The following is a 12,894-nucleotide window of genomic DNA, read 5'->3' on the forward strand; positions in this document are numbered from 1 at the left end:
GCATATTGCATTTTGGGACCGATCGGAAAACAACATGGCCGACAGGCAGCCATCTTGGATTTTGACCATTGAAGTTTGTTATCGCTATTTCTGAGAAAGTACTGAAGGGATCTTTCTCAAATTTCATATGTAGGTTCCCCTTGGTGCCTAGTTATGCATATTGGATTTTGGGACCGATCGGAAAACAACATGGCCGACAGGCAGCCATCTTGGATTTTGACAATTGAAGTTTGTTATCGCTATTTCTGAGAAAGTACTGAAGGGATCTTTCTCAAATTTCATATGTAGGTTCCCCTTGGTGCCTAGTTATGCATATTGCATTTTGGGACCGATCGGAAAACAACATGGCCGACAGGCAGCCATCTTGGATTTTGACCATTGAAGTTTGTTATCGCTATTTCTGAGAAAGTACTGAAGGGATCTTTCTCAAATTTCATATGTAGGTTCCCCTTGGTGCCTTGTTATGCATATTGCATTTTGGGACCGATCGGAAAACAACCTAGCCGACAGGCAGCCATCTTGGATTTTGACAATTGAAGTTTGTTATCGCTATTTCTGAGAAAGCACTGAAGGGATCTTTCTCAAATTTCATATGTAGGTTCCCCTTGGTGCCTAGTTATGCATATTGCATTTTGAGACCAATCAGAAAACAACATGGCCGACAGGCAGCCATCTTGGATTTTGACAATTGAAGTTTGTTATCGCTATTTCTGAAAAAGTACTGAAGGGATCATTCTCAAATTTCATATGTAGGTTTCCCTTGGTGCCTAGTTATGCATATTGCATTTTGAGACCAATCAGAAAACAACATGGCCGACAGGCAGTCATCTTGGATTTTGACAATTGAAGTTTGTTATCGCTAATTCTCAGAAAGCACTGAAGGGATCTTCCTGAAATTTCATATGTAGGTTCCCCTTCGTGCCTAGTTATGCATATTGCATTTTGAGACCAATCGGAAAACAACATGGCCGACAGGCAGCCATCTTGGATTTTGACAATTGAAGTTTGTTATCGCTATTTCTCAGAAAGTACTGAAGGAATCTTTCTCAAATTCCATATATAGGTTCCCCTTGGTGCCTAAATCTTAAATTTCATATATAGGTTTCCCTTGCTTGAAAAGTACTAGAGGTTTCTTCTGAATTTACACAGATTAGTAAGACTTAGAAGAAGAGAAAAGTAGAGAAAAGATCAATCTGACATGGAACCTATGAAGAACATTCAATGGTGGGCGCCAAGATCCCTCTGGGATCTCTTGTTTTTTTTACTGAAGACAGAACTGATATTGATTCTGTGTACACAAAGTTCTATTAGAAATCATCCCTTTACCCATGTCACAATGACGCAAATATCTGGATATAAATAAAACTCGAAGACAGGCGACTCTGAAATTAAACATCCGCTAAGAGTTACAATGTGGTCTTTATTCAGGTAAACAAAAATAACAAGTAAATTATTTGAAGCGTAAGGCAATGGGGGCAGCCATATTTCATTGAAACAGACAGTAGATGGCGTATTGGTGAATGTGGCTACCATATATGGTTATATTTCTCAGTCCAGTTCTTGATCACAATAACCGAACATTAATGTTCGTTTAAAAATATCTGAACGACAGAAAATGACAGACTTGTTCAGCCCTTCACCCTGCCAGGACACGGACCGATAAATGGAACTATATTTTCACTATCAACTATTCAATTCCCACAAACAGCACTGCAGCAATTGATTGACTGTCGAAATAAAAGACAAACACAAAAGAATGAATATTAGAATTATTTTTATCGAATGATCACAGAACATAATTTTGACAATTGTGATTACTCATTCACTCTCATACATTCCTTAATATGACTAAAGCATTGGTTCAATTTAGATGATTAAACTTAAAACTGATGTCAATTTTGTTTTGATAAGACTGATGGAGTTTTAATATTAAAAAAATAAAAGCTTGTGAACATATATATGGAAACTTAAAATAACCAAACATGTCCGATAAGAATTTATGTCATTAAACATCAGTTCTTTAATATCAAGTCTGTGTAATCTTTATGATGCTTCTGCTTGCATACGAATACAATGTACAATACATTATGTTGAACCTTGAGATTATTTCACCAGATATTAAAGTAGTCATGCCATAAAAGTTTTGGAATCACTGGTTCATAGGTTATCCAGTCTGTCATACCAGTAAGGCTTTGCTGTCAGACCTTCATAGAGAGCCATGTGGTTCAGCATCAGTTTCACAAACCAGTCACTCAATTCTACAGTAACATTTCTATCATGCATCTTGTTAAATGATTCATGTTTTTATGAAACTGATTGTAAACTTTACAGGCATGTGTCTGACAGTAAAGGGACCAGCCCCTTACGTCCTCAACCTTTCCTGAAAGAAGGCCTCCACAGAGTCAGTGTTCCATTTGTCAATTCCAAGAGTCTCGACCACTTCACGTTTCTCATTCAATAACTTGATGATCGGGTCTGAGCCACGGACGTACCTCACGTTCAGACCAGAAAACTGTTTTACACGGTCACTCTTGACAAATGCTGAAAGCAAATTGATATAAAGTGTTTAAATATTTTAGCATGTTAACTTTAGCCAAAAATTATACATTACTTTAATCATAATGTATAGAAGGATTGGGAACAAGTCTAACATCCTAAGAAGCCTACTGACCATGTTACAATTGTAAGTGTCAAACAAATACATATAATTCTAAGAAATAACATCAAATATTTCCTCCACAAGTTCTTCAAAGTTTTTTGATAGATCTTACAAAGTTTGCACATTTCTGCTAAAATACATGTTATTATATAACAAAACTAAACCCAATATACACGTGTAAGGTAGCATACATTGATCTAGATTTAAAATCTACTTCAAGTTATAAACCAAGATAATTACCTTGAACCTGTGGAAACCTTCCCAATTTTCAGCTGCACACATGAAGTTCAGCAAATGGGTAAGTCTTAAAAAGAATTAAATGATCATTAAAAAGACCATCTTGTTTGTCATCATGATGAAAAAATTAAGCTAATTGTAACTAAAGCAATCGCAACTGATGTGTGATAACTGTTTTTCCTTATTTGGGTATTGGTACAGACTTGTTTGAAATCAAAATGAAAATAACTAAAAGGGGACAAAGTAGTACTTTTCCTTATGAGAGTATGCAATCAAAATTCAGAAATATAGAAAATTTGGCAGACAATTGACAGTAGTTTTCCCATTAAACAAAGACTACATATAAATATATATACAATGTATCTTCAAGGGATGGTGTAGTACCCATCAGGTTAGCTGGTACCGTAAGATGCTGGTAAGTAACTTGTAAATTCCCCCCCTATTGTAGCCTGGGAAAGTTCATAGTAAATGCCCTAAGCAGGACATCAGGTTTTACTCGTCTTCAGTTCCATCATGTTTTCTTTCTCCGTTTTATGTCAATGTTATGTATAAATTTAAATATATATAGCTTTACGCTGTATCCATATAAAATGTGATATTTTCAAATGTATTGGCCGTTGGTCACATATAGCCTTCCATCATAGAACTTGGCTCTTTACATGTCATGCTAGCCAACGCCAGCCAAATGTTATTTCAACTAATTCCAAAAATTCTACTCTTACTGCATCTTATTGTATTTTCTTGTACTGTTTACCACCGCCAGTATATATCATGTGATTGTATTTGTATTTTCTGTGTCTTGATAAAGGGGCGGAATGTCTCGAAAATTTGGCATCTTTCATTGTATACACAATTACACTGTTAGAATTACTTCTTGACCCATATATATTTATGTACCTTTACATCGCTTCCTGAATCGGTGTCCTCATCACAACAGGCAAGACAGGACTCCTCCAGCTGCTTCAGGTTAAATTGACCTAGCTCTTTACAGGCACTGCACATCAGGCCTGTGTTAAACCAAGCTCGTTGCATTTCTCTAATGACAAACTACACTTCCCTCGATCAAAGTATAACTGTAAAGTAAAGAACATCAATTTATGACTTTTGTTCCGAAAAAACTTTCGTAGTCACACTCCGATTGAATTATTTGTCAATTTCTATTAATTCAATACATTAAATACTGATTTCACAGTTTGGGGACATCCATTTCCATCCTGATAAAACTTCCTTTTGCACCGCCTCCTCAAACTGAAAATTAGTTATGTTTTACGTTGTATGTGTATTTTGAGGCATACATCAGGAAATTTTCAAACAAATGGCATCCTGACGTCGTGCAACTCCACATATATATATATTTTACTTCATTTTTGAATGGGGTGGAAAAGAAAGTCTTTCCCATATATCCTCATATAAGCTAGCTCTCGCTAAAGCCTAGTTTCCTCATAACCAGTCCACACAACATGGCCAGGCCACATTTATTTAAGAAAAATAGACTATGATCTACATTTTTATCAGAATGTGTCCGAGAAGTAGAATATTTCTATCTTCAGAGTTGAGATTCAGACGTTGCATTTGAGGTCAAGTGCGTCTTTTCAAGCGAGGAGTTTTATAAGCGTTTTTCTTAGTCGCGTGATCTCATTATATTATTGTAAGTATTAGTAACCCCTGTGACTCCACTGAAATGGAAGAAATTAAGTCACATCAACTTAAATTTTCTTCGTTCTTTTCAGAAAGGTTTAAGACAACCGCATGACTCATTCAGTTTTCTTACGTAGTACACACAACACAATGGAACCTCCTCCCGGTGGCAGCAGTACAATGCACTACACTAGAGATCTTCAAGGCACATATACACAATGCAGCCCTTGATGATCTCAAACACACACCGTAAACACACCCTCATAATGTTTTTATCTTAGTTTCCACTAAATTTTTTTTTTTTAAAAACCCCTCTCACTGTACCCAAATCCCCGCACTTTTTTACTTCTTTTAAAAGCATACAACGATCCTTCCTGTGACCGTAATCGTCATTTTTGACGGAGGTTCCATAATTAAAGAAGAAGTACGCATAGATGTTACCGTTGAGTGACACGTGTATAAAAAGCTAAGCGGTTACAATATCTGGCGTTTTTTCTCTAATTTCAAACCCTTCGAATCATGACTGGTCTGGTGACTAATAACAATATCGCGTGCTATTCGAATGGAGTTTGGTCATATATCTTAAATTGGTAATGTACTTGTATTTAGGGTTATACTCACCAAAAGAACGAAGACCAAAGACAGCAGACACAGGGGGTCCGCCATCTTTGGAATATTGTTACTTCCGCTAAAGGACGACAACTCTGTACAATACAGTACGTATAATAATCATTGTTGATATTTAAAAAAAAAAACAAAAAAAAACGTTTTCTCAAGAGAATGATACGTATCATGGTCATAGCAAATTATTTGTTTTATTTTATTGACTAGAATGGGTCGTAACCATATAATCTAATATAATCAATGACAATACTTAATACCTGTAAAACGAAAGTAGGTTTTAAAATCTAAACCGTTGTAAATATTAATTACAAATCGGATTTACTAAAGAAATTCTCGATCGTATCCTTTGCATTCAGTAGGAAGGGCATTTGGTCTCAATATGCACATTTGTTCGTCGCGATAATAGATCTCATGAGCTAATGTTATTTGTATATGCGACGTTAAATAAAGGGTATTGTATTATACTCTGTACGTACTTTACAAGATGAACCCTTTGTTGCCAGGGAAGAGATTAATTATATCTTTCCCTCCCTCGAGAATGTTACACATTCTTTGCATTTCATAGAATGGCCCTGGCAAATTCTGTCTGCAATCCTGTCTACTGGTAATCTTATTCATTAAACATGGAACTGAGGATAGTGGTCTTAGAAGAGTATAGACTGTCTGGCTAAAAATCTATTATACATATATGTTTGTTACGTTACCTTACCTTCAAACAAACTTGTAGTTGTAACTGTCCAAATAAAATAATTGATAATTGAATTGTAATAGGCATGCGTAACTGTGGCTGATTCAAGTTTCATTCATTTTAATTCTCATCCAACTTAATGGTACAGAGATAATACATTAACATAATACAATACGATATGATATTTGTATGTTCAGAACAGCATCATGTACTGTAGTTTTTGATTTACACAGGAGAACAGACTTTGTCATTAATACATTTGATAAGCTTACACAAATTTCTGAACTTCCTTATACATAACAGACGAATATTTCAGAAATATGAACTCTTTCACAGTAGTATTTACCAAGTAAATTTCGACTTTGTATATTAGATTCTGGACATCCGGTTTTATTACTTCTACATAATTTACATATCCGTTCAGCTTTATCTATATTTTCCCACTTGCCAGTAGGCCTATCAATTGTAATTTATGATTACATATTCTAAATTTACACATTTTTTTTTTCACATCTGAAACATTAATAGGTAGTTTTCCAAACACAGTTCTTCTTCAAAAAATCGGTAACATGTAGCTGTTGAAGAGTTTGCAACTTACTCTCTAGAAAACGACCCCGAATGATTGCAAATTTGCTATATATTCATTTTCCGACGGGGGGGGGGGGGGGGGGGGGGGGGGGGGGGGCTTCGCTCCCCTGGAACTCTCTACCAGGATCCGCGCCTGCAAGATCAATATTATTTTGCTGTAACCAGGTATAGCTAATATCACAATGTTCTAATAGGCGTTTTACTTATTTCAACATAACATAGTCTGTCCATGGGCACAGGGACATGTCTAGTCTTATATATGGCAAGCCAAGTTGTCATTTATTCGCGGAGCAATGTTGATCCAGTATCTTACCAAATTATATAAGATATCTTATACATTATATAAGATATTTTATATGTTTATAAGATATCTTATTTAAAGTGTATAAGCTATCTTATATAATATCTTATATAATATATAAGAAATCTTATATAATTCGGTGTATAAAGAATATAAGATATCATAAAAGATATGATATCTTATAAAGAAAAGTTTATAAGATATCTTATAAAGAATAAGACTCTCGTGAGACCAGCAAATCCTAAACGTTCGAGAATGACTGCTCCCTCTGTCAGAGACCTAATATTAGTATATAGGTCTCTGCCTCTGTAAGGTAACGTCCGTTTTGTTGGAAGGCTCGACCACGGTCGGCTAGGCATGGAGCAGATGTCGTGTTCGAGCAAACATGAATATATGGCGATTATAAATCTGTTTCAACCCATGATATGTAGTTTCAGCTTCATCTCGGCTCCTTCATCAAGTAGAGGAGAGTTCATTATCTCAAACTCAAATCTCGTTCTTTATAAGATCTCTTATAATCGAATTATCTTAATATAAGACATCTTATATAATTTCCTTTATACGATATCTTTTATAATATATAAGACATCCTATAAAGAAAAGTATATAAGATATATCAATTATTACATAAAATATCTTATACAGTTTATAAGATATCTTAGATAATTTGGTAAAATCTGGGTTAACGTTACTCCGTGAATAAATGACAACTTGGCTTGCCATACTTATATTTAAAAAAACAGCAAGCAATACCTATATATAAAGATACATAGGTACTTTTTGCTATTATCTTTAATATAAGACTAATATGCCCCTGTTGCATGTCTGTATCCGGTATTTATTAGTCTTTTAAGCTATGTCAGATCAGTCCTACAAACTTTTCAAATATTGAGCGCGCATTTTACTCACGATCCAGCCTCGTTCACTCTCGCGTGATCATAAATCTGTGGTTACAAGAAAACAATATGGAGGTCGCCACCGGGGGAAGTGGAAAGTTCAATATGTTTACTCACTGCAAATAAACAGCGTCATGGCCTGAAATCACAACAAAAGAGTCGAGGATGGCTACTTAGCACAGAGATCGTATCCCTGACTTAAACATCAGTTATCAAGTCGGGATTTACACGATAAAACATGAGAATGGCGTGTAACTGGTGCAAAGAGGACTATTTTTCCTTATTAATCTCGACAGACAAAAAAGCACATGCTGCATTGGAAATGCTCGTTGACGATCTCCATGCGGATAAGGAAGCCACCATTGGGACGTTTCTAAGTCATTCTGGTGCTGAGGATTTCCTTTGGGGTCTTGTACGACTCCTAGGATGTGACAATCCAAGGTAAGATGGTTAACGATTTTGACAGGTGCCCGTACGTCTTTGTAATTTACACGTGTAATTGGGTAGGCAATCAATTAAGCTCTTTACTTGTTTTGACATACGTGACTTTTGACACATTTCTTGCTTAATTTGTAATATGATTGATTCTACTTGTCATTTTCAGATTCCCTCCTAGATGCGTTTACGGAGTAATTAATACAAATTAACTTGTAAATAAAAGATTTGTAGTGATTTACATATAATGATATCTGTTCAGAATCAGTTTGACATTTCTCCTGAAATCAAAAGCACACCCTTTGTGTGTTGTATAGTTTCAATTGTAGGTATCAATTTTTTTTTCATACCTGAGTTCCTGAACATAGATGTCACCCCATGACTATATCAGACATTTTACATATGATCTGTACTATCATTTATTCTTTTTTCATTAAGTATGCTGTAGGTGTAATGTATGAAATATAGGATGCATCTGTAATGTTGTCTTCAAATATAATTAAATTGTCTGAGTAGCCATGCATATACATAAGCACCAATTTTGCATTAAATGTTTATCCTAGCTATATATTCCCTAGTGTACTTCTGTAAAAGCATTGCTAGCATTATCTGATGAGAATTTCACATTAGCCTGGAGATAGGTATTCAGCGTAGCACTTATATAAAATATGGACAGGATTTTTTTTTATAGTGTTAGAAGTAAGTGTTGAATATATAATATATTTATGTGGGCTGTATCTTCTGTTAATATAAAGTTGTGTATTTCTACATTTAGTTTGAATCATTGAAAGTTAATGTGTTTTTTATCTCTGCATAAAAACTCTGGAAAGACCATCACTGTAATCTCTAGTAAAATACTAAATAACTTTGGAAACATGAATATTTTAAAAGCGATGCACAATGCTATTCAGCTAAACCAGGGTAGACGTTGGCTGCATGATTTCTATTCCCATAGATCTTGAAGTGTATAGCTGTAAGTGTTTCTGACTGCCAAGGGGGTTCTCATTGTATGTACCGCCAATACTGTTCACTCTGAAAATTGAAAGAGAAATCGGTGAGCTATGAGAGTGTATAGCAGTGTAATCTAAGTACATTATATATACATGTATATAGAATAAAAAGTGAAATGATTTCATGCGCTGGGGGATTAATTGATCTGGAATAGAATATTTTATCGACATTGGAGAAGTGGGATTGTTAGATTTTTGTGTCTGCACACAGATTACAAAACTATCATAGTCATTTCAGACCAACTCGATGTGTTTCAAGTTGTTTACTTTAATACATATATGTCATCCAATCTATTACAGTTTTGACTTTAGATATTTTAAAATATTGAGTCATATATTTTCAGAAAAAATGTTTTTCCTTCTGATAAAATTTTGGAAGGTTTCATTTGGGATGGACATTTCTTTATTTTTAGCTGACTACCTTCGGAATGTATGAAAACTTAATCAGTAAAAACTTCACATAGAAATTAAGATGACATGTGGGTTCAGATGTCCATGGAACAGAACAAATCATTTATTGGTGGTTTGGTACCCAGATATAGTAAGGTACAATGCGTTTACCACATTTACCACATAATATCTCATATTTAATACAGTACTCCGGTATAAATAGTACCGTTCTGGCTGATTTTGAAAACATGTTTATACTTCGGTATAAATAGTACCGTTATAACTGACTTTGAAATCATGTTTATACTCCGGTATAAATTGTACCGTTCTGGCTGATTTTGAGATAACGTTTACATGTTTATACTCCGGTATAAATAGTACCGTTCTGGCTGATTTTGAGATCATGTTTATACTCCGGTATAAATAGTACCGTTCTGGCTGATTTTGAAATCATGTTTATACTTCGGTATAAGTACCGTTCTGACTGACTTTGAGATCATGTTTATACTCCAGTATTAATAGTACCGTTCTGACTGATTTTGAGATAATGTTTATATACTCCGGTATAAATACATGTAGTACAGTTCTGACTGATATACATATCTAATTAATTCTACCAAATCATAGAGAGTTGCTTACTGTGTCAGGTCTAATACAATTTTAACAATAGATCTTCTCAACATTAAACATTCATTTCTATGAATTATCCAACTTAAAATCCTTTGATATATTTCCTTTGATGCTCAACAAATTCATTTTTCTGCATGTTTACCTTTTATCTGTATGATTCAAATGTTTTTGTGGAGGCATTTAAAAACAAGTTTTGCTATTGATTTTGAACTATAGACTAGTGATAATGATAAAGTTCTACAATAGTGGACTGGACTAACATAATTTACCTCAGAATGGCATATAGAATATCTGTTATCATCAAACTGTTTATTCATGAGCATTCACAAGTCTGCAAAAAGAATGTTTAATTAGAATCTTATTAAATAATTTAACAAAGTTATAGCATACAGTCGCAATTTGAGAGAGAAGGTCAACTTTTACATGAATGCCTCTCCCAATACTACAGTCTCTGAGGAAATATTTACAACCGACTAAGATTTATGGTTTTCTTTTCTCATGAATTCATGTAGAAATATCTCAACATTTATTTACAATCTATTTAAATATCTTAACCTTGATTTAAAGTTATTTACAATCTTAACATACATATCTTTGCTCTGGTATGTAAAAATATGCATTTCTTTTACATATATAGATATGCCTGTAATCAAACAATCATTTTTTAAACTTGGACAGCGTACATGTGTTTAGATTCCACTCTATAGGGTATTTGAGGATTATTTTCGAGCAGTTATAGGCCATCTATTGTATATTTTTTTATCACACTATAATAATGCTATTATCTGTTAGTACTTTACCAAAATATATCATCATGTCTGGATTAATGAGATCAATAAATCTGATTAAACTCCTTCTGAATAGTCTCAGTTATGTCATAGACAGCTGTTGTCAACTCCAATAGGGAATTAATTCCAATTATCTCATCCTAATAGGGAATGAATTCCAATTATCTCATCCTAATAGGGAATTAATTCCAATTATCTCATCCTAATAGGGAATGAATTCCAATTATCTCATCCTAATAGGGAATTAATTCCAATTATCTCATCCTAATAGGGAATTAATTCCAATTATCTCATTCATCAGTTATAATTTATTTGGTAAATACTTCTTACTTACACTTATACCTTGTACAATAAACATAAATAATGGTAGTGACATACAAACTTGTTTTCCTTGTCTAACTTAGTGTGAAATGAATGTCATTGGATCCAAACAAATTAATGAGCTACCAATTCAAAATTAAATATTTCACAGATCTAAATTGATCTTTAATGATTAGATTAGCAACTAATTGTTAATGCAGTACAAAGAAAAAAGTGAAGATTTGAAGGTGAATATTTATATAGATTATTAAGCCCAATAAGAAATGATGGTTTACTTTCAATAAAACCCTACAGAATGGAGTCCTTTAGTGGCCTGTTATTACAGACGGTAAAACGCCAAGTTTTCGGTCATTCCAGTGGAGGTTTTGTTGACTCATCGTGTCATATTTCTGTTTTTGAGACCGCGTGGGTGCTTGGCTATTTTAGTTACATGTTATATTAATCTATAATGCTTTGATGATATACAATATAGCTTTGTGTATAGTTATATTTAATTTGGATGTCATTAATTTTTGTCTTCGCCATGTAAAGCATGGTTTCCTCCAGCTTGGTATGTTTATGTTGGTTTTCCTCAGTATTGATCCAGACTGAGTGATTACTGGGTAGTTAGGGATGTGTACTAGAATCTGCCTCTATTTATAGTTTGTGTACCTCAGGTATTCCTTAAATCTATAAAACATAGAAACCTACAGTATACAAATAAATCAGATCAACCTTGCTGAACCAGATTATTCCTTTGATCAAAAATATTGTGTTGAATGGATTCACAGAGGCGTGTAGACTTTAATGTGACCAGTGAACGAGAAACATTATGAATGAGGTTATCTATTTGGTGGTTATGTGTACCTGGATTATGTTGGTCAATAGAGAACTAGCGTGAGAGTATTGATGACCACCATGAGAGACTCATTATTACTGAAATTCAGTAATCAGTGAGATTATATATCACATGTCTTTTCACTCAGATGTTTGAGAATCCTTATTTCATAACCTTGCATGACAGCAGTGTCCAATATGTCAGACTGCATCCATCCATATCAATATCGGATCCATGTCCGTGCATGTCAATCTGTGTCTGTCCATATCTGTCCATGTCAGTCTGTCCGTCCATGTCAATCTGTGTCTGCCCCTGTCTGTCCATATCTGTCCATGTCAGTCTGTGTCCGTGCATGTCAGTCTTTGTCTGTCCATGTCTGTCCGTCCATGTCAATTTGTGTCTGTCCATGTCTGTCCATGTCTGTCCATGTCATTCTGTGTCAGTTTATGTTGGTCCATGTCTTTTTGTTTATATTTACTCGACTCAGTTACATGGCCTGGCCAACAGGAACAGCTTTTCTATATATATAGCTACATATACAGTCTACGCTAGCTTAAATTCAGTTTTAGTGTAAATGTATCTATTATAATTATATTGGCCAGGTCATCTACAAGAGAGAGTTAAGCACCACAGCTGTTATAGCCCTTTAGCCCAATGTATTAGTATAATAAATAGTCGTATAACTTCAGTCTGTGTTTGAGTTCTTTGTTCATAAATATAAATTTATGTGTTATACATAAATGCTGTTTATGAACTAAGACGATCTGTTGCTAATATCTACGATCCTTGTATCATGTATGTATAGTAGTAAGATAGTTAGTAGTAATAGCAGAGGATACATAGTGATTGGTCAGCTTGATAGCAAGTACGTG

General features: G+C 34.4%; 2 protein-coding genes across 12 annotated transcripts in view; one reads left to right on the top strand and one right to left on the bottom strand.

The window, feature by feature from the left end:
• Positions 1–1,757: 1,757 nt before the first annotated feature.
• On the bottom strand, positions 1,758–5,215 carry LOC117345244 (selenoprotein F-like). Its single transcript, XM_033908282.1, is given in 5 exon segments — positions 1,758–2,541; positions 2,900–2,963; positions 3,794–3,903; positions 3,906–3,969; positions 5,156–5,215. Coding segments are annotated over 5 exon segments (462 nt in total). The 5' UTR covers positions 5,201–5,215; the 3' UTR covers positions 1,758–2,362.
• A 2,327-nt stretch (positions 5,216–7,542) lies between these two features.
• The window catches only part of LOC117345255, a 109,216-nt gene continuing 103,864 nt past the window's right edge, over positions 7,543–12,894 (top strand). For 2 of the 11 annotated variants that reach the window (XM_033908353.1, XM_033908348.1), the window contains exon 1: positions 7,544–8,072. In XM_033908353.1, the coding sequence (XP_033764244.1) occupies positions 7,870–8,072 (203 nt within the window). In that variant the 5' untranslated portion in view covers positions 7,544–7,869. Of the gene's footprint in view, positions 8,073–12,894 lie in introns of all 11 variants that reach the window. The other 9 variants (XM_033908293.1, XM_033908332.1, XM_033908327.1 and 6 more) reach the window with 6 other exon arrangements.

This window comes from Pecten maximus, chromosome 2 (genome assembly GCF_902652985.1).
Source record: "Pecten maximus chromosome 2, xPecMax1.1, whole genome shotgun sequence".
Taxonomy (NCBI): Eukaryota; Metazoa; Mollusca; class Bivalvia; order Pectinida; family Pectinidae; genus Pecten; species Pecten maximus.